The sequence below is a fragment of the Podarcis gaigeae genome, assembly GCF_964106915.1.
Source record: "Podarcis gaigeae genome assembly, chromosome: 2".
NCBI lineage: Eukaryota > Metazoa > Chordata > Lepidosauria > Squamata > Lacertidae > Podarcis > Podarcis gaigeae.
Genome location: NC_139679.1, coordinates 35,128,985 through 35,151,708, shown reverse-complemented (window position 1 = coordinate 35,151,708; position 22,724 = coordinate 35,128,985). Strand labels below are relative to the sequence as shown.

The following is a 22,724-nucleotide window of genomic DNA, read 5'->3' as shown; positions in this document are numbered from 1 at the left end:
CAAGCATGAGTCCGTGAAAGTGGGGTGATAGCTATCGCCTGCATTTCCAGAGGAGCATCTTACCACATGGAAGTGAACATCAGAGGAAGGGGCCAGTCTATGGTGCAGTAAGATCATTTTAGTCTCTGAATTTCATGGTCTCAGGGTGGGGTGCTCCTTTAGATGGTAAAATGTATTCCTTCACTTCAACTTGTGGTCAGCCCCACCCTGATGCTTTTGGGGATCCTCCTGCTTGTTTTGCTAAATGGGGGGGGGGTTGAACTTTTGCCCCAAAGGCCTCCCCCAATGGCATCACTGAAAGCCCACTTCCTGGCCAGGTGTTCAATTTTGTTAAACAAGTGCATATTCCTCTCATTTGAAGACCAAACTCTGTCCCAGGTTGAGTTCAGTCTCCTGCTCCTTATATAATAGTGGTGGAAACAGGTGACACATCATTCACTAACTGTTGTTGCATTGGAGTGAGGAAATAGCACCGTGCAATGAGATCATGACACATATTTCAATGGCTATAGATTGAAGGTGAAGGAAAGCGAGATTAACACAGGGGTTGCCATTTTGGGAAGCCGCCCCCCGCCATGTACTTTTCCACCTCTGTTCCACCCTATCAGCACGCACACACACACACGGCAGGAGCCCAGTCAGATGCAACGGAACTGTTGTTCACATGTCCACTGCAAGAAAGTTGTGTGTGTGTGTGTGTGTGTGTGTGTGTGTGTGTGTAAGCAGAGAGGGTCAGCGGGCTGAACCTTCACCCATCCTCTGTGTTTCCTGGTTGCCTTGTTTGCTCCGGCTCCATTTCTCTGTTTCTGTTGGTCCAGGTTCCAGAGGTAAACCTGGAATTGGTGTGTGTGAGAGAGAGACTGAAACAGTGGACTACAGCCAAGTAAGGCAAAGGAGGCAAAAGGGCTCGATGCTCATGTCCTGCATGATCCTGTTGCTGCTAAAGGCTCCCCGCTCTCAACCCCAAAGTTAAGCGTACATGGGAACAGGCACATGAAAAGAAATATGCCTCCCACCATCAATGGTGGGCTATCATGGCTGAGGGGGCAGTGTGAGCAGGACAGCCCTGCCAATGCAGCAACTGAGGTGCTCTCCATGGTGCTGCTGAACATTGTGCTCTACTGGGAAGGCCTTAAAACACACACAGAGAGCCATTATTTCCAGTGTTTCTGACAGTAACCCAGATCAGTGCCTCCCAACTTGCTAGCTGTTCACACAAGGCTTTCCAGCACGTTGATCCACACGGTCCCTTTGCTTACCACTGTTCAAAGTAGTGTAAGAGAAAGGCTGTGGTAGTCTTGTCATGTCTGTAGTGAGCAGGAAGAGAAGAGGAGAAGCTCCAGAAGGTGCCCCCTTCCTCCAGAAGAAGCTAATGCTCATAGGGAATGGACGTTGGTTATAACGTTGGTTGAGCTGCCTAATGTGTTTCCACAGTGTTTCCTCGGGGCCAAGAACAACAGGAGAAGTTCATTTAGAGCATTAGCATATTGCATCCCCTCCCTCCTTGCCAACCTCCTTCCATGATGTGCGTCAGCAGCAGGCCACAAGTAAATGCTGCATGGATTACACACACATGGTGACCTTTCTGAGCACCCAGGGCTTGCACGTTGAAGGAGAGGACGAGAAATGCTTTAATGCATGTGAAAGCATGCTCACCTTTCCCCCCCCCCCAATCTAACTTATTTAAAATAAACTAAAATAATGTGAGCACTTCATTCAAAATGACACCCAGGCACAATCAAGCTCTTAAAAAGAGCGGGGGGGGGGAATGCTAATCACTGTTCCTCCCCACCCTTTAGCTAAACACCAAGTAATCATTTATATAGTTTCCATTTATAGCAATGCAAAAAAGAGGGTTACGCTGTTTCACCGTTCTCGACTGGATCTGATCAACAATTGAAATTTTGTTTTTCTATAAGCAGAATATTTTCATTTCAAGTGTTTTAATTCACTGATGCAAACACTCATAGGAATGCTGGCTCATTTTTATATTTTAGCATAGCATTTGAATACATTAAGGCATGATTATGGGGTTGCGTTTTGCAGCACAAATGTTGACTTTCTTGGGGACATTATAAATTGGGGTGGTCCTCCAGATGACCGTGCAGGATGAGGCTGATGGGAGCTGGAGTCCAGCATCATCTAGAGGGCCACAGGCACCCAGTCCTATCATAAATAATCATCACCCACAGCTTGTTTCAGAATCAGTTCCATGTTTTTGAGCTTTATTGGAGTACTCTTAGAGGAAACTTGTTCGTTTTCACATCATATTGTTGGCGTTCTAGTTTTGCTATCACATTTGCAGTAATGAAGTAGCACCTTCAGTTTTCATTAGCCACATTTAGATTTAATGCTAATGTATGGCTTAGCATTACGTGCATGAGTGCCTCGCTTGTTCACTTCCTCCTCCCTGCCATCGTCTCCAGTGTGGCCACAAGGAGGAGATCGGAAGCTTTCGCTTCCATTTTAAATAAACTGGAGCTTTGCATTACAGCTGAACCTTAAGGTAAAGGGACCCCTGACCATTAGGTCCAGTCATGGCCGACTCTGGGGTTGCGGCGCTCATCTCGCTTTATTGGCCGAGGGAGCCGGCGTACAGCTTCCGGGCCATGTGGCCAGCACGACTAAGCCACTTCTGGTGAACCAGAGCAGCGCACGGAAACACCATTTACCTTCTGATTCAGTGTTCCTACCCCACCATTCTGCTGATGTACACCTCTGGATCAAGGAGTCTGCTGTCAGTGGAGGGGGCATGAGCCTTTATAACAAGCCAGGGAAGCTTCAAGGAAGAAACCTTTGTTGAAAGCTAGATCTCCCCTTCCCCCATGGCAAGATAGTCTTCAAAATAGCCCCTGTGGTGGTATCTGAGAGATGGAAAGACCACATTCACTGGAACTCCAAGAGCTAAATGGTGAGCAGCTATCCAGGTTGTTTGGTCTTCTCTCTCTCCCCTCCCCTCAGGGCAAGATGGTATGGTCCTTAGGTAGTGGAAGTTGGGGGAGGGAAAGGCAAGGAGCAGAATGTCACCTACTGCCAAACTAGTGGTTTTAATGTTCTTTAGAGTGCTCATTTTTCAGGGGAGATCTTTCTTCAAGGTCCTAACTGATTTAGGTTTGATCTTGGCAATCTGTTTTCCTCATTTTCATCCAATCTTCGCTGCTGCTGCTGCTGTCCTGGGATTATATACCTCTCTGAAACCCATTTGTCCTCTCCTTGCTCTTTCACTTGACAACCCCTATACCTCTGCTGCAACCTCAGATTCCAAGGCAGGCCAGGTCCTCTTCAACCCACATTGACTGTCTCAATTTGCCTGCTAAATCTTTCCTACGTGGTTTTGTCTGGAACTGCTTTGCATCCCTTTAGAAAACAATTATTTGGAAACTGCAGCAGAAAAATCTTGCTGAGTTTCCAAGTGAGTTTCTTCCAAAAAAAATAACAGAACACCTCTCCAACTCCAAACTATTTTGTAAATGTTTTAAAGATAAATACCAATCAGTTAATCTTGTCCTTAAGAGGGCCAGGCTGAGCCAAAGAGGGAGATTAGACAAATGAAAAATTCAGATGGATATCCAGCAAATACTGACTGTCAATTCTCCATGTGATTTCCCCCCTCCCCCTTTGTGTTTTAATACTTGAAGGTTTGGTTCGGCTTTTAAAATAGAAACATACACAGAGGGCAAGAATGAACTCACTGACTGTTTAGGCTGATTGACTTGGCTAAGAAAATTTTGACCCTGCCAAATGTTGACTCAAATGAGCTTAAGTTCCCAAATGAAAATACTGTGGACCAGGCACAGGCAAACTCAGCCCTCCAGATGTTTTGGGACTACAACTCCCAGCATCCCTAGCTAACAGGACCAGTGGTCAGGGATGATGGGAATTGTAGTCTCAAAACATCTGGAGGGCTGAGTTTGCCTATGCCTGCTCTGGACCATGTTTCATTTGTGGATTGCGACATTCTCCATTGCTTTGTAAAACGGGATGTTCTGGAAATTGTGTTGTAGGTGGCGGAGCAACTGAGTCTTTTGAAAGTTATTGCTCTGTGAGTATGTATGGGTGTGTGCATTTGCCCAGATAGCAAGAGAATCAAATGTTCATGTAGGAAACAAGAACAGACCAGGGATAGCCATTAGGAACTGGGGATGAAAGAGACCACTTGTAACAGCTGGCCCAGGCAAAGAGCAGCTGAGGCAGAGCAGGAAATAAGTGCCAGAAGTGATGACACATCTTCTGCCTCTATATATCATCATATAAAGATTGACTAATTGAGTTCCACAATAGACTTGCAGATTTTAATGGTGGGGTGTGTGCTTCCTGTTTTAAAATCGGAGAGCTCTGAGCTACAGAGAGTTTTCTGCTGATGCACCCGGGCTTATGCAGCAAGCAGGTGGCAAATCTGGAAGCAAAAGGAAGGTTTTGCACCTCACAGCTCATATTAAATTGGGAAAGGGTGAGTGTTGAGAACAAGAGTGGCCATCAAGCCTGCTATTCAAGGTCTGTGAAAATAGCTAAGAAGTCAGTAATGACGGACTATTTATTTACTTTATTTTTAAAACTATTTATGTACCCCCTGTTACTAATCCATCTCTCTTCCCCTTTCCTAGGAGGCTGGCTCTGCCTTTCTACAGCTGGGTGTCTCAATTGAGCAGCAAATACAGGTGATCTTCAAAGTCCTGGAGGAATATGACTGGAGCTCCTTTGCCATTATCACCAGCCTATATCCTGGATACAGTGTCTTCTTGGATGTGATACGGTCCTTCACAGATGCCAGCTACTTTGGCTGGGAAATCCAAGATGTCCTCACCTTTGAGATGTCCCAGGATGGGAGCAACTCCAAGATCCAAAGGTTGCTGCGTCAGCTAGATGCTCAGGTGATGATTGTGTACTGTTCGCGAGAGGAGGCGGAATACCTCTTCCAAGTGGCAGAACAGGCTGGTTTGATTGGACCTGGCTATATCTGGATTGTGCCTAGCCTGACCGTGGGGAACATGGATGTCCCACCTGCCTCTTTCCCAATTGGCCTCATCAGTGTGGTCACGGAGAGCTGGAAAATGAGCCTGAGGCAAAAGGTCCGGGATGGTGTGGCTATCATCGCCCTCGGAGCAGAGAGCTATTTTAGGACCCATGGCTACCTTCCCATAGTGGGTAGAGACTGCAACAACAAGACACCTTCAAGTATACCCACAAACAACACCTTCTACAGGTCAGCCCGGGCAACAGCCTATTAATTAACACGATTTAAACCCTGTTGGCTACTGGTGTGCATCAGAAATTAGAATTTGATTTGCAGCAACCATTTGTAAGAAAGATTTTGTGCCTTGGTAGTTAGAGAGACTGGTTTTCATACACTTGAGAATTCTGCCATTTTCTGCAATCATAATCCTGCATTATGGCCCATTTTCTACAAATGCAATTCTCCAGCTTATTTCACATTCCATTCCATTTTAAACAGGCACGGCTCCCCCCAGGTAATTCTGGGAGCTGTAGTTAAGTGTGCTGAGAGTTATTAGCAGAGTCCTATCCCCGCCACAGAACTACAATTCTCAGAGTGATATAACTAACAGTGTCTCTTCACAGGGAACTCTGGGAATTGTAGCACAACAGTAAAGCTCACCCAAGAGTCATTGCGCTAGCAGACCAAGGATTTTGGATACCACCCCCTTTGATATTTTGAAGCTCTTTGCTATTCTTCTTTCTGTCGTTTGAGCCGATCACCATAGTTTCAAGTGGGTTGTGTGGTCACTGGTACAGCAGTGAAGAATGAGAGAGGGTGGGAGGGAGAAAGAAAGAAAGAAAGAAAGAAAGAAAGAAAGAAAGAAAGAAAGAGAGAAGCCGAGGAAGGCTCAACTGTTGTGAGTCAAGGGATGGCAAAAATCTAAAGTATGAAGAAAGCTAACTGAGCGAAACATTTTTTAATTTCCTGGTTTTAATGAACAGTTCTGGAGTGTGACACTCAATAACTGAGCAACGGCTTTAACTTGGGAGTTATGTAAATCTTGGGCTTTGCTACTAATGGGTACTTGCACAACCTTCAAGTCACTCTGTGGGTATAAATAATAGACAAATAAATGGGACTGGTGCTGGTGGAGCAGCCTGAAGATCATAACCTTGGAAGTATTAGATGTGGATGAGGGAGTCGGCTAGAAGGCAGCAGGGCAAGCGCAGGAGCCTTTAAGGAGGGAAGGATGATGAACCTGGATACATCCAATGAAGCTGAATCTTGGAAGATTCGGGGCAGACAAAAGAACATCACAAAGCAGATCGCTGTGGAATTGGCTCCCACAAGGGGCAGTGATAGCCACCATGGAGGTTTAGTCTGTCAAGGCCACTAGACATAGCATGTTCTGCTTCCACTGTTGGAGGCAGTGATGCAGCGGCGGAGAAAGCCGATCAGGCTCCTGGGGCAGGGGTGGGGCCAGCCACCTGCAGGGGTGGGGTGAGCAGGGCCAGGATGCTCCGCGGGGTCTCTGAGGCGTCTGCCTGCCTCCTCCCACTCAGCCGCCCTACAACTGAGGGGGAGGCAGCAGGCAGACTGTTTTGGGCAGCGTGGAGCCTGCGGGCGCCCAAGCCACCGCATCATTCCCAGGAGTGGCTCAGGCGCGCTGCAGGCCCCGCGGTGAGTGCCGCCTGGCATTTTGTCACCCCCTTCAGTGGTGACACCCGGGGCGTAGAGTTGTGGAGTTGGAAGGCATCCTGAGGGTCATCTAGCCCAATCCTCTGCAGTGTAGGAATCTGAACCCACAACATGAAACCACACCAGATCCTGGTCTGCTTTGCAAATGTGCTCGCATTTTTATTGCTGCCGTGTGCTCTCCCCATAAGACCACCTGCGAGAAGGCTTTTCTACTAAATTTTTTCTAATTCGCCCTTGCATCTCTTGGGGAAAGCAATGCCTGAGCTCATAGGGAGGCGTAGGCATTTTCGGTAAAAATGCACTTTAACCATCTTGCTCTGAACTGATGAGGCCTGGGTGGTTGTTGCAAGGTCAGCATGTGAGAGAGACGGAAGGGGAAATGTTTTCTCTCAAAGGAAGACAAATGGAGCACATTGCACTGAGGAAATGGGGGGACTTCTCGCTTGCCTTTTCCCTCCTGGCAACATCAAAGTGCTTTTTGTTTCCTCCCGACAGGCATTTGCTCAACGTGACGTGGGAAAACAGGGACTTCTCCTTCAATGATGATGGCTTCCTGGTGAGGCCCACCTTGGTGGTGATCTCATTGAACCGGCATCGGCTCTGGGAGATGGTGAGGGCTCTTTTTTATTTTTCTGGGCAGCCTTCTCTGTGAGTGGAGGCACAGTCTCCCTTCCTGCCAGTGTAGTGTAGTGGTTAAGAGCAGTAGACTCGTAATCTGGTGAACCGTATTCGCGTCTCCGCTCCTCCACATGCAGCTGCTGGGTGACCTTGGGCTAGTCACACTTCTCTGAAGTCTCTCAGCCTCACTCACCTCACAGAGTGTTTGTTGTGGGGGAGGAAGGGAAAGGAGAATGTTAGCCGCTTTGAGACTCCTGAAGGGGAGTGGTAAAGCGGGATATCAAATTCAAACTCCTCTTCTTCTTCTGCAGGAGGGTCTACCCACCATTCAAGCTCCAGGCTCTCCTGCTTTAAGAGTTTCAGGGTGACACATACCAGTGCTTGTGGAGGGGAGGAAGGGAAGGAGAAAATCAAGGAAAGAGGGGTATTGGCTTTAAACCAGGAGCCAAAGGCAACCCTCCAAGTCTCTCTATACCTAGACCTCAGAACTCCCCCTAAGCCACAATCCTCACTTTCCCCAAGTGTTTTTACTTGGCTGAAATGTTCCCTTGAACTCTGATATTGCTTCTTCCTTGTCTGAATGGAGGATTGTGTGTGTGTGTGTGTGTGTGTGTGTGTGTGTGCGTGCAGAAACTGCAAAATTTGCACCCATTGCTCCACCCACTTTTGTCTCTGGCCCCGCTCCCTGCTGGTATGGGACCCTCAGAATTTTGCCCAGAAGGGACTGTGGCCCTTGGGCTGCAAAAAGAGTTCCCTGCCTCTGCTTTAAACCAAAGAATGACTTGGAAGCCCCCAAGTTCTGCTTCCTGTTGCATTTCCCAGTTGTGCTTTGTGCTCCTCCCGGCTCCTGCCATCGAGGTGATGACTTAACTGAATGATTAAAAGCTGAAAACGACGCTTTCTTCAGGATCTGCATGGCAATCCAATTTCATTTCATAAACAAATGGAAGCACCGTGAAATGAAATGAAATTTGGGATTCATTTATTCAGTGTTACACAACTAATTTATTTAATTTGCGGCGCCTTGGTAATGTATCACATGCTACGGGGCGCATAGCTCAGTTGGAGAAAGAGGGCGGCAGTGCCCTTGTTTGCGTGAGATTACTTTGTAGTTTCGTTCGTGTGGAATTGAATTAAAAAACGGAACTGGGCAAATTATGTGAAGGCAAATTGGCTTAAGTGAGTTACAGATCAGAGATGAGGGCAACTGCGAAGCTTGTCAATCAGTTGCGTTCATCAGAAGTTGAAAACAAATTGGAACCCTTGTGGCAGGTGTGGCTAACCCACTGCCCTCCAGATGTTATACTCCAACATCAGTCAGCCCCAGCTAGCATGACATGGGGTTGGGGTGATGGGGGTTACAGTCCAACAGTATCTAGAGGCCCACAGGTTGGCTGGCTTATGGGATGAAACCACTGATATCCAGTGTCCTCCCTCAGGTATACAATAGGAGCTCTCCAAAATGCTGCACAATAGTGAAGGGAAATTTAAGTAACTTGATTCCCGTGAATTTCCAATACAGAGTATCTTGATCCACACCTCCTGGACTGGAACATAATTACCTTCATATTTTGCACTTCTCTGAACTTTTTGATACAGTTCTTGACTCGGAGAAAAGTACCAAAATGCATTAAAAGGGAATATTTTAAGATAAAGTGCATTTAGAAATGTGTGTATTGAGATCAAACAGAATTTAAATAGGGTGGGGTGGTGTTTTTTTTGAGAATAGGTGTTTTAAATTGAATATTCTTTTTTAAGCCACAGTTTAATGTGGAAACAGAATATAGAGCAGAATTGTGACCGAACACATGCAAAATTGACATGGAGCAGAAATAGACTTACCCATCTCTACCTCGGAGGGAGAAAGGGCAAAAGATAGAACAAAGTTCTGTTTTTAGATGGTTTGATATCCTGCTATAGACACTGAACGTTAATTCCCCACCAGTATTTACATTTTGTGTGATATTCTTCATTCTTTTGTCTAGTCCACAGGTCAAGTCCTACTGTTAGCCAGAGTGAGGCGGCCCCCTCAGGCAGATGATTTTGCATGTCGGGAAAGGGCAGGAAATTGTTAGTTGTTCCATTTATTATTGGGGCATTTTTATGGTCTGGGATAGGGGAAAGGCCCTTGTCAGTTTCCTGCCTCAGGTGTAAAATAACTTAATTGGCCTCGGATACTGTGCTGCTTGGGGTAGAAAGGGCACCATTTTCTGCAAAATGTCACAGGGACATGTAAAGCTACCTTATACTGAGTCAGATCATTGGTCCATCTAGTTCAGTACTGTCAAAACTGACTGGCTGTGGCTTTCCAGATTTCCAGATGGGAACCTGAAGATTCCAGGGTCTTAGATTGGCCCTAAGGGACACGGGTGGCGCTGTGGGTAAAACCTCAGCGCCTAGGACTTGCCGATCGCATGGTCGGCGGTTCGAATCCCCGTGGCGGGTTGCGCTCCAGTCGTTCAGTCCCAGCGCCTGCCAACCTAGCAGTTCGAAAGCACCCCCGGGTGCAAGTAGATAAATAGGGACCGCTTACTAGCGGGAAGGTAAACGTGTTTCCGTGTGCTGTGCTGGCTCGCCAGATGCAGCTTGTCACGCTGGCCACGTGACCCGGAAGTGTCTTCGGACAGCGCTGGCCCCCGGCCTCTTAAGTGAGATGGGCGCACAACCCTAGAGTCGGACACGACTGGCCCGTATGGGCAGGGGTACCTTTACCTTTACCTTTAGATTGGCCCTGTATAGTCAGGATTATAGTCAGGATTAATTTTGGGCCGTCCACGGTTATTGGCTTCATTTATCCTTGCATGGTTTTACCGGTTAGGAATGCTCCAGTAAGTGTAGGCTCTTGAACAGTGCCATAGGCCCAGTTTTGTGTCAGAATGTTCCAGAATCTGCCATTCCCCTGGCCTTATTAGCACGTTCTGGCAATTAGACTGTGCTGGGGGTCCATACATGCAACCAAATCCTACTGCTGATTGGAGAACTGGCATTGTCTCCCTGCTCCATGGTTGGACGTTTTAAGCATTTGAGACTGGGCCATTATTTTCTCTCTTCAGAAGTGGTGAAACCTAAGGGAGGAAAATAGAGCCAGTTGCTTGTGATGGCCAAGTGTGTGTGTGTGTGTGTGTGTGTGTGTGTGTGTGTGATTATTCTATCCGACAAACATGTGTTACTAAATATTTCTGGTTGGGTTTTCTATTCTTTTTGGAAGAGTGCCATAAGTACTTTGGCCGAGATGAAAGCTACCAGTGGAATAATATTAGTGTTAATTAAGTCAACCCTGCTGTTTGAGTAAATGTTTTCCATTGACACTTTCCCTTTATGATATGACTGGTTTGGGCTGTTAAAATGCTCTCTCGTGTATCATAGCAATTATTACTATTGCTTTGTCAATACTTCTCTTAAGAAACGAAGAGTACAATGCTATAAACACAGTCGATACAACTGCATTTGCAGTGTTAGCATGGACTTGTCCTAATATTCTCTCATTGAAGGTATTGAGGGAACTGCCAAATAGCATATAAAGAGAACATATCTATCTTTTCAAACAACAATAAGCCTTTATCCCATCCATCCTAGTTTGCTGCATTCCTTTTGTGTTTCTAAGAGCAAAATCAAGTTTGAAAGGTATAGTTTGAATTCACCAAGTCTGCACACATACCATACATTAAAAGTCTGTTCCCCACCCACCAAAAGGAATATTGGGAACTGCAATTTACCCCTTGCGGAGTCACAGTTCGTAACAAACTACTGTTTCTAGAATTCTTTTGAGCTGTGGGTGGGAGAATGTGCTAAATGTGCTTTAAATGTATGGTGTGTACACAGCCTTAAACCTGCATGCCTCAGATTAAACATGGCAACTTCAGAATTTAGATAACTACATTCTATAATTTCATTCTAAAAATTCATTTTTTGAGGAGGGATGGATAAATAGATAGTTTTCAGTTGATAATGTTCAAGTTTCAGTAGTGAAAGTAGCCAAGATTACCACCTAAATGCTAAGTGTGTAAAAATGTACACTATATGATTTTTCAATGAAATTTGGTTTCAATGGCCTGGCTTTAAAATGTGGCACATCCGATGAATTGGTTGTTGCTATCTGAGCCTACCAGGATGCTGAGATAATCTCTGGAGGTCCTAATTTGGTGCCCCAATTGATATAGATATTGTGGGCTGGTCACTGAGGAGGACAGGCTTTTATGATGCTTTGCTGGTGTCATTTCAACATCAGTTGAAAAAACTTTTTCATTCCTGCAGACGTTTTAGCTCAAGGATAATTTAGGGGTCAAGTTGCACACAATGTACTTGGGGTGAGCTTTGTGAGCCCTGAGACTCATCTTTCTGAGCAGGTCTTGGCAACATCTCTAATGTCAAGTGATTCATGCTTGACTTGGACCACACTTCGATCTTATCAATTTATTGCAAAGCTTTTGTTGTCACAGTATATAAATAGACATAAAAATAAACTCTAATAAAAATGTAATTTCAGTAAGATCACAATAACTTGAGTAGATTTTAAAAATTCGGAATCCTAGCCACCACCACCCCTTTTTGCATTTTGTGGAAAGCAACAACTCTGTGCCATTGCACAGAACACTGATCTAGCAAGGTTTTGACCCATCATTCCTTGAGATACCCAGGATTGGTTTCTGTAATAATCACCTTTGGGATGATTACAGAACTATAAAAGAGCAAGAACTTTTTAGTGGAGTGGTCCTTTTAATCCATGTCATGGGAAGCTCCTTACTCATGGATACAAGGTTTGATTTCTCCAGGGAAGTACAGTTGTACCTTGGTTTTTGAACAGCTTAGTCCCTGAACGTTTTGGTTCCCGAACGCCGCAAACCCGGAATTGACTGTTCCAGTTTGCAAGCTATTTTTGGAAGCCGAATGTTCGGCGGGGCTTCCGCGGCTTCTGATTGGCTGCAGGAGCTTCCTGGAGCCAATCAGAAGCCGCGCTTTGGTTTTCAAACATTTTGGAAGTCGAATGGACTTCTGGAACAGATTCTGTTCAACTTCCGATGTACGACTGTAGTTCACATTCTAGCCTCCAAGCTTCCTGGGGAGTGTGATATCCAGCTAAGTAACAGGTTGACCATGAAGAGCTCAGATGAGGAGCAGCAGACATAGAGTTAACAGTGGGGCCATAGAGTGTGCTCTGTCTGGTTACTGGAGCCAGACAGCTGTCCCAGAGCAAAAGAAAATCTCTCTACACAATGCTCTGTTTAAAACCTAAGTTCCTCCTGCCTGGAGTTATAGCTAGTTTGTGTTCAATCTCTGTAAATAAATAGGAGCCTCTATAGCCAATTGCTGCCGGGCCATTTCAAAATCTGGCTCATTTGAAACTAATATCACAAATTCTATTTCCAAAATGACTGTTATCTCCTGAAGTCAGTTGCAGCGGGAGTGTGGTCTCCCCCCCCCCAAAAAAAAATCATCTCCATTCAACCAGGGAAACAGAAATAAAACATCTGTCTTCTGTATCCATACAAAACATACTGAATGCTAACTGCCCTTCCAATTGCTCTGTTGGCTTGTCATCAAGTTGCTTGGCAAATTGTTCTAGGTTGGGACCGCCTGGAAGCTGCCAATCTCTGCCGCCTCCCCAGTCAGGGCAGAGGCTGCCAGCAGCATGCATTTCCTGTGCCCCGGGGGCCTGTGTTGACTTCTGGGTCCGTTTCACGGTGTTTGGTTTCCTATGAGCTGCAGAGAGACCTGGCTCTGTCCTGTGTTCTCCTCCCCTGTCAGTCTTATAGTCATTTGCAGCAGAAATTTCCTGCTGACAACAGGCTACTTAGGACGGCACAGCCGGGGTGTCAAAGGTGTGTACATGGCTGCGGGCCTCGTTTTGCTTGGTTCAAACTGTGTCCCTTGCTTTCTGCCCATTGCACAGGTGGGGAAATGGGAGAAGGGCATCATCCACATGAAATACCCGGTGTGGCCACGTTACGGATCCTTCCTGCAGCCCATGGCCGACAGCCACCACCTCACAGTAGCCACCCTGGAGGAACGGCCCTTTGTCATTGTGGAGAAGACGGACCCAACCACCGGAGTGTGTGTCCGCAACACCGTCCCCTGCCGGGAACAGGCCAACCACACAAAGAGGTAAATAGGAAGGCAGTTAAGGGGTGGGGGACTGCAACAAGGATTTCTGGGACACACTTAGCCCAAGTCTATATTTAGGGTTGGTTTGTGGATATGGGGTGCCTTTTGAGCATTGAGCTCCCTGCTGCCTCCCCCCACTGGCCAACTCCCCAGCATAACCCTGCAGCAGGGTTAACCAACATGGCGCCTTTCCATTGCTGCTAGTCTACAAGCTCCTGACCATCAGCCACAATGTCTAGGACTGATGGGAGTGCATGTCCACCAACCTCTGGGGGAAGCCATGTGGGCCCCCTCTTCCCCATAGGCCTTCCCATTGTAGCTGAAATAGGGCAGTATCCCAACTCCTGCATCTCTATAGCTCAGATATTTCCACTTGTGCAGTGGGACATCCCATGCCCTCCCTAAAATTGCTTTGGAGGGTTGGGGGAACCCCTGGAACAGATTTAAGGGGCACATGGGAGAGTGGGTGGTGGTTTGGAGTGGGAACTTTTGCACTGACAGGACTTACTGCTGCTTTGAGAACAGCCCGCAGGGTTCTTTCTTTCCTAACAAAGGGTTCACGTTGTGGGCCGCTATCATTCACCTTTATGCCTTCTTTCTCACCATAAAGAATATTCAGCAAGGCAGCCATGATCATGTTTGAATTCAGTGGCTTGATCAGATGGCCAGATGTGGAACTCAGATGTCCACATTTTGGGAGAATTCATAAAGGGGTTGCTACCCTTTGCATAATAACCTTTGGGGTTGCTTCTTCAATGGCATGAACATTCCAGCAGGGTCTGTGGTTGAGCTGGTGGCAAATTATGCATTTCTTGTTGCCCTGGTGTTCTCTGTACCAATCCTCTGCCATGTGCTGACAAGTCCTTCAGCTGCTATGTTCATATTTACCGTATTTTTTGCTCTGTAAGACTCACTTTTTCCCTCCTAAAAAGTAAGGGGAAATGTGTGTGCGTCTTATGGAGTGAATGCAGGCTGCGCAGCTATTCCAAAAGCCAGAACAGCAAGAGGGATCGCTGCTTCCGCTGCGCAGCGATCCCTCTTGTTGTTTTGGCTTCTGAGATTCAGAATATTTTTTTCTTGTTCTCCTCCTCCAAAAACTAGGTGCGTCTTTTGGTCTGGTGCGTCTTATAGAGCAAAAAATATGGTATTTATTTCCCTCCCTCCCTCCCTCTACCCTCAGGTCTCGGGGCCATAGCTGTCAACTTTTCCCTTTTCTTGTGAGGAATCCTATGCTCAGGGCACTTCACAGGATAAAATCAGAATATAAAACCACAAAATACACAACCAAAATAAAAACAACAACCCAATAATCAATCTCTCTCTCTCTCTCTCTCTCTCTCTCTCTCTCTCACACACACACACACACACACACACACACACCATTTTAAAAGGGCACAGTAGTCTTGGGACGAGGTGCTTGCAGTTCAAATAGCTTAGTTGTGAGTAGGGCTTGGTGATATCTGGTTTTCAGCATTATGATATATCACCAGCTAAACATTGCACTATGCCAATATATCGCAATGTCTATAATAAGGATGGGAACTATGTAGAAGCAAACACGAGTCTACCAACTCAAATAATGCCAGCATCATAAGCCGTAGATGCTGAAAGTTCGGCTTAAGCCTATTTGAAGTTTCTTGGCTCCTCAGTATAAACTGGACAAGCATATCATGTTTGAAGCAGTCTGCCTGGCACTGACTTGCTTGCCCACCCACCACTCCTGCTGACCCAAAACCACAGAAACGACCCTCTGACTTTGTATGGATGTCTGAAATGGGGAAGGGCTGTACCCTTTGCTGGCTCTGTGTGAAGCAAGAAGATCAAACTTGTCATACCCTCTGCAGTCTCCAGAGCAGATCAGAGCCTGTGACTCTCTTTTCTGTATCTGTGGGAAATATAATTAACTTTCCAAGACAAAAGGTGGCTGTGTGAGTCCGAGAGAGGCAAGCCACCTGAAGCATGGAGGGGCAAGAAGATGGACAAATTCACTGGTGTGCTGACTGTCTTTCGATTCAGTTGCAAAGCTGAGAGGAAGCTGCTGGGAGTCTTATTTTTATATGACGCCTTCCTTCATCCTTCTTGACTCTGAGTGTGTGAGTGATAAAGTTATCCTTCCTGCTGCCTGCCCAAGGAATATGAGAATCTGCCCCAGGCAGGGCCCCAGAGAAGTGTGCTCAATATCCAGAACCACAAAAGAAGCACATCAGGACTTGACATATTTTAATTTACATCACACAATTAATTGAATTTGCATAAAAATTACACAAACATGATGGATGCTGGGCCACTGGCTGGAAGAATCGTTGCCGTTAGTTTGAAATGCCATTTGTTTGCTTCCCAGGGTGGCACTAGAAGTGGGAGTCATCTTGATGGATGAAAATGATTATCAGTCAATGGAGATCTCAGATGTTTTGTTTTTTTTACTTCTGAAAAATTTAGCAGGGAAAACAGAGAAGTTACCTTGAGTGTTCCTGGCTGGCTGAGTCTTGGGAATCAGAGCATTCTTATTGTTTCTTTTCTTTCTCTGTTGTTTTTTTTTTAAATTTACTGTTATATTTTTAAATAAATATAGAAATAACAAAAAAGAGAAAACAACTTGTATGCAAATCTCAATGCATCATAGTTACATCTGCTATGTATCATATCCTTACAGTGAGTAAGGCAATTTTAAGAACCAGGTAGTTTAAGATAAACCTCCGTTTTGCTAAATGATAGCAAGATTATCAAATGAGATTATTTTTGTGCTTACTTTAAATTATCTTCTCCTTCCATAATAAGGGTCACTGTGTTTTTAATAGTTGCATAACAAAGTCGAATTCAGTTCAGTGCAGCTTTTCCTATCATTACATTGGAAAATCTTCACTTGCTGACTTTCTCTTGGACTTGCAGCTTTCAAAGACAAAGAAACTAAAAATGCTGGCAACTGTAGTGAAGCAAGGATCCCAGTGAGAAATGCTGCTTCCTCTAAACCAGTGTTTCCCAAACTTGGGTCTCCTGCTGTTTTTGGACTACAGCTCCCATCAACCCTAGCTATCAAGACCAGTGGTCAGGGATGATGGGAGTTGTAGTCCCAAAAACATCTGGAGGGACGAGTTTGCCTATGCCTGCACTAGGTGATACTTTAAATTGTAGTCCAAAAACAGTGGGAGACCCAAGTTAGGGAAACACTTCTCCAAACAGAGGTGGGGAACATGTGTCCTGCTCCCAGCTGCTGTACCCTGACCATTGGACATGACTCCTGCAGCTGATGGGAGCTCAACTACACCTGGAGGGCTATAGGCTTCCCACCCTTGCTGCAAAACATTGAATGAATTTGAAGTAGCGTTTTCTTAATGCGGGAAGGACTCCTGTCCCAACACCGACAGCTTGGTTTCTCTAGGCAAGATGAGGCTTTGGGGTGGAGGCTCTGGATGAGGTGTCTCTGGCTTGCAGGTAGATTTGAAACCCCCGCAGCAGCATCCTCCCCTCCACTTCTATGTCTATAAAGGTAGCATTTTCCCAGCAGGCTACCTGGTGAGCTGGCCCATCAATTACACTTCCAGGACCGCATACATGTGGTGACCCAGCAAGCAGACTCTCAAGGCTGTGGCTGCTCCTTGGAGGCAACTAGCTGGAAAGGTGGTCATGGCAGTCGGTCTGCCGCACGCCCCCACCGAGACCTAACCTGAAACGTCTGCCCATAGTTATTAATCACCTGCCTGTTGCCGACCTCGGCAGTCCTCTGATCAAAGTTGTGTCAGCCAACCTGCTGGGTGAAGAAGCAAGCTACTTTCCCCAGCTCAATAAATGTAGGTTAAAAACTATCGGAAGGCTTTTGCAGAAACACAGATTCTGAAACTAACTTCCAATGGGCAGTATATTCACAAGCACCGTGGGGGAAAATGTGGTTTGGCAAGCCAGTTTTGAACATATGAAGCTGCCTTGTAGTATGTCCATCCATATTGTCATCTGTTTATTTATTGGAAACATTTCTATGCAATATTTAAAAGTAAAGACCTTCTCTGTGAAATGAAACAAAAAAAATGCAATTAAGGAAAATGACAGCATTCAAATATTTCAAATTTCAATAAAGAGTAAGCTAGTTTTTTTCTACTCTGACCGGCAATAACTAAGGCTGTCTTCTTCAATCTGGTGCCCTCCAGCTGGTGCTGGACTCCACCTCCCATCAGCCTCAGAGAGTGTGGGCTGTGGTCGGGGATGATGGGAGCTAGAGTGCCACAACATCTGGAAGGCCCCAGAGTTGGGGAAGGCCAAGGCCTCTCCTAGCCTGATTACTTGTTACCTTTTAGCTGGAGACAGTTAGGATTTGGACCTGAAACCTTCAGGGAAACCCTATTCTCTCCCAGTGAGCATTGCCCACTATGTGTTGTTAGCTGAATTGTCCTACCAGGCAGAAAAGTGTTGTCCCCATGCTTGCTTTTCTGGGGTTTGTAACCAGGTGCAGAAATGTGGCAAGATTCTATTTCCCTGTCACCAGTTGGAATTAAGCAGATGGCCTGTGCGCCAAGTTGCCATGTGGGGAATGCTCACCTGCATCCACGGCCTGAGATCAAGTGATGTTGCTGGTGGTGGCAGCAGCCACAGCAGTGGAGCACCCCCTTCCTTCCCTGTCCTTTTGAGCAGAGAGGAGGCGAGGACAATTCCCTTGGAGATCAGATCAGTACAAAAGGAACGAGTGAGGTGCCGACTCTGTGATGTGTCTGGCTCTGACGTGCAAACTGGCTGTGAGCAAGTGAGACTTCAGCTATCATTTCCAACAACAACAAGTACAATATTTTGAGCAAGTCTAGTTTTAAGGTGGAACCTAAGGGTTGTTGTTTTTTGTTTTACCAGGCCTGTATCAAATGCTTTCTTGTCAGAGCCAGAACCCCTAATCTTTCCTCTCTTTTTCAGTAGTCTCTGACTGGATTTTTTTCCAGACTGTTTAGAAGACTGCTCGTCTCCCCGCATCCCACTGTGGTGTCCAGAGTTTCCCAGACGTGGTTAGCATTTTTCCTAGTGCTAAGGATAGCATGTCCCCTTCCTTAGGAGTTGAGCAAAGATTGCCAGACACTCTATTTCCCCCTCTGCCCACTTCCTCTTGAGCTAGGAGGCATCCCCTACATGAAGCTTCTTGTAATCAGTTACTCCTCCCTTCCTCCCTGCCTGCTGTCACCTCTCCCTCTTGCAAGCATTTGACCACCCCCCCAACCTTTAAGAAGGAAAAGGATTGCACATACTCAAGGGTGAAGGAACATTTCTGCAGACGGGACTTCAGCAAATTTGCAAAAAACTGTCTGCTGTTTTTTCTTTGGGGCAGTAAGTGGAAATGAGCAGGGCTAGTAGCCCTCATTTGTTGTTGTTGTTTAGTCATGTACGACTCTTCGTGACCCCGTGGACCAGAGCACGCCAGGCACTCCTGTCTTCCACTGCCTCCCGCAGTCTGGTCAGACTCATGCTGGTAGTTTCGAGAACACTGTCCAACCATCTCGTCCTCTGTCTTCCCCTTCTCCTTGTGCCCTTCATCTTTCCCAACATCAGGGTCTTTTCCAGGGAGTCTTCTCCTCATGAGGTGGCCAAAGTATTGGAGCCTCAGCCCTCCTAGAGATGGGTATTTTGGAATCTGCTTTCTATAACTATCAAACCTAGTTGCGTGCCTCTTATCACTCATTCTACCTAGACACCTTGACTATGTGTGCAGCCCAGCTAGACTGTGTGGTGCTCCAGAATGCCAGAACCTCACAGGTGCTTAGAGGGCAATGGCATGGGACAGAACATGCTGACAGCTGTGTACTTCGTAAGAGCATTTGTGTGCAAAGTTGACTTCAGTAATGGCCATCACACACAGAGAGAGGGAGAGAGAGAGAGAGAGAGAGAGAGAGAGAGAGAGAGATGTTTGTGAGATAGGAAAGGTGGGAGCATCAGCCACTCTTGCCACTGATAAAGTTATATTGCAAAAATTGTGTGATTGGGATGTGGCTGGCTGCCACCTCCAAATGACTGGGTTCTAGCCCCTCTGAGAAAAGAGTAATGGAGCCAGTCGCTATAGTGTTGCTCTGAGTAAACAGGGAAGGGGCCAGGGAGTTAGGCGGAGATCACCCTCACGCTTAAGAGATCATTGGAGAGCCCCAGCATGGCTACAATGCAGGAGGCAAAGGACTACTAAGCATGTCCTATGTGTGTGTTTTTAATATATCCTTCTTTCAGTGGAGAAGAACCAATGGATCCCTATACCAAGCTCTGCTGCAAAGGCTTTTGCATTGATATTCTAAAGAAGCTGGCCAAGACAGTGAAGTTCTCCTATGACCTCTACCTGGTGACAAATGGGAAACATGGGAAAATAGTTGATGGCTTCTGGAATGGCATGATCGGAGAGGTAAGGAAATACGCGAAGGTTGCATTTTCCTAGGAACGTCTCTGCAACACCTGTATAGCGAGTAACAGAGAAGTCATCGGATGTGTAAGATCTGGGACTCTCTTGATGCCTCTGTTAGAGTACTGTTTCCCAGACCCATTTTTGGACAACAACTCCCATCATCCCTAGCTAGTAAGACCAGTAGTCAGGGAAGATGGGAATTGTAGTCCGAAAACAGCTGGAGACCCAAGTTTGAGGGAAAACTGTGTTAAAATGAGAATGGATATAGAGTTGGATCAATCCTTCTTCCCAGAGAATTTTAGGAATTGTAGCTGTTGGAGGGGAATAGGGGTCTCCTAGCAGCTCCCAGCATGCTTAACAAATTACGGCTCCCAGAAGGACTGTTTCAAGTGGTATCATAGTGCCGTAATGTCTGGTGTGAATGTGGCCTCTGCACATCATTTGTTAGAAAAGTTTGTTCCATGGGTTCAGTTTACATTTTTCTAGCTGTTGATCATACATTTTAAACCCCGTCCATATTTAGATGCCATTTGCAGCATGGATGTAACAGCCACATTCAGAAAAATCACATGGTGCAGTCCTCCCAGGACTGTTCCTATTCACAATACAAACTGGGGTGGGGAGAGCTATAAGACAGAGCTATTCCGCCTGGCTTTCAATTTGAATTTAGCCTGATCTTTTATTCCCCTTCCTTTCCTCCCCCTCCCCTTTTTATGAAGATTACCCATTCTGGAATCCCACAGCTAATTCTCCCCGGTCTCCTCGCTGGCCCAAATAGGTCTAATTTAGCCAGCTAGCCCTGGTGATCATCCAATGTTTATTGGATAGATTTCCCCCCTAAATTGATTTTTGAATTCTGAATTTATTGTCATTCACGTTTTATACTGTATTTCATGCTGTTTTTTCTTGCATCAATTAAGTGTTTTAAATTTGTTGTTAGCCGCCCTGAGCCCGGTTTTCTGAACTGGGAAGGGCGGGGTATAAATAAAGATTTATTTATTTGTATTATATGTAGGAACACTTATGTCACAAATGTCCTGTGAAACAGGAAGGAAGGGTCTAGCCTCCCCTTCTTCCTTATGCCCTTTGTGTGCGGCAGGAGATCTCCAGGTAGAGCAGAAATCAAACGTACAGCTTGGCCAGTGCTGTCATGTCAGAATTTGCAACCAGGGGAGAGTCAGTTTTATCTGACCTGTTAGAAAAGGGATGGGAAAATATTGACACATTACACCAGGCACAGCTTTGGTGTGCTCCAGCTGCTTTGGATCAGCCCGGTAAGGAGCCATAAATCCATCTGAACTGGCTGAGTCACCAGAGCAGCACTAAGTGGCCACTGTGTGTGCTGGCAAATACAGCTAAGCAGCCCTAAGGGGGGTGGGTGGAGGCAGTCATTGGCAGCAATGAAATTGGGAGTGGGGTATTAGGCATGCAGCCCCGAACTCTAGCTTGAACACTCGCTGTTTCTCCATAAGTAGAAACTATTCTCGCTCCAGGATTCCAGCTATTAAAATTTTCCACTAGAGAAAATGGGACAAGACTTCAGAAGAACCGGGAAGCGCCTGTGATCTGAAGCTGCCTCAGAAACACATGGCGGGAACAGTTTTTCAAGCGAATCTTTCTGAACTTTCAGTATTGCTAGCTATGGGTATTGTTAGACTTGAGGGCTTTAAGATGCAGTGGGAAAAACGAAACAAAACAAACAATTACAGACTGGCAGATACTCATGTTAGAATATTTACAACTAGCAAAACTGATGGGAAGAGTTAGAGGAGTATTGAACCAGAAAATATTTGGAGAATATTTCAGGATTATATAAGATCATATTGTACCAACCACACCATATTAGCAGAACTTGAGTGATACTTGTAAACACAACAAATACTGTTTGTGGAGTTGTTGTTTAGTCGTGTCCGACTCTTCGTGACCCCATGGACCAGAGAACGCCAGGCACTCCTGTCTTCCACTGCCTCCCACAGTTTGGTCAAACTCATGCTGGTAGCTTCGAGGACACTATCCAACCATCTTGTTCTCTGTTGTCCCCTTCTCCTTGTGCCCTCCATCTTTCTCAACATCAGAGTCTTTTCCAGGGAGTCTTCTCTTCTCATGAGGTGGCCAAAGTATTGGAGCCTCAGCTTCACGATCTGTCCTTCCAGTGAGCACTCAGGGCTGATTTCCTTAAGAATGGATAGGTTTGATCTTCTTGCAGTCCATGGGACTCTCAAGAGTCTCCTCCAGCACCATAATTCAAAAACATCAATTCTTCGGCGATCAGCTTTCTTTATGGTCCAGCTCTCACTTCCATTTGTGTAGATGGGAACAATATTAAAGAATATAAAACTGTGCAGAAAAAACGACAGTATAAACAGTACAGTGAGAATGATCGGAAGACTCGTTTTTTCAGAAGCTTTTTTATTTAAGTGTTTATTTAAGTATTAGGAAGGTTTTTTATGCACGTAAATCTGCTTTTTCTGCTTTCTTTTTTCTGTATTTTCTTTTTTCATAATTGTTTTTTCTTTAATTTTCTTTTTGTAGTATGAGATTGTAAATTCTTTCTAAATTCTTTGTATATGTGTGTAATTTAAATTAATAAAGATTTTTTTTTTTTAAAAAAAAAGATGCAGTGGGGTGGGGAGGAACCTCCACAAGGTATTGAATTTAGCAAGTTGTGGCATAATGTTGCTGGCCCTATTCAGCCTCTTCTCAACCCTTGCCTTTTGGGGTGGGCCAAGAAGGAAGGAAGATCTGCGGCAGCAGCATCACCAGCACGGACCGTGTGCAAAAGGGGGAGGAGCCAGTTGAGGCAGAGCCGGCGCTACCATGCCACAAGGGGAAAGTGGCCCTGCTTAAGGTTTCCCCCCGTGGGAGGATAGATGAAGGCAGGAAGTGGTGTGCAAACGATACAGTGAGGCTTTCATATTGGCTGCAGTTGTGGAGGGTCTCCATTTGAACTCCAGACTGAGAAATGTATTGGGCCGCCACTGTCTTTTGCTGAGAGAGGAAAGGATCACTGCTCAG

At 45.8% G+C, this 22,724-nt stretch overlaps 1 protein-coding gene across 2 annotated transcripts in view; it reads left to right on the top strand.

Annotated features, from left to right (window-relative positions):
* The window catches only part of GRIN2C (glutamate ionotropic receptor NMDA type subunit 2C), a 92,104-nt gene that overhangs the window by 37,156 nt on the left and 32,224 nt on the right, over positions 1 to 22,724 (top strand). For both annotated transcript variants that reach the window (XM_083727941.1, XM_083727940.1), the window contains exons 3-6: positions 4,605 to 5,203; positions 7,130 to 7,244; positions 13,143 to 13,354; positions 19,541 to 19,709. In XM_083727941.1, coding sequence (XP_083584067.1) covers positions 4,605 to 5,203; positions 7,130 to 7,244; positions 13,143 to 13,354; positions 19,541 to 19,709 — 1,095 coding nt within the window. The remainder of the gene's footprint in view (positions 1 to 4,604; positions 5,204 to 7,129; positions 7,245 to 13,142; positions 13,355 to 19,540; positions 19,710 to 22,724) is intronic.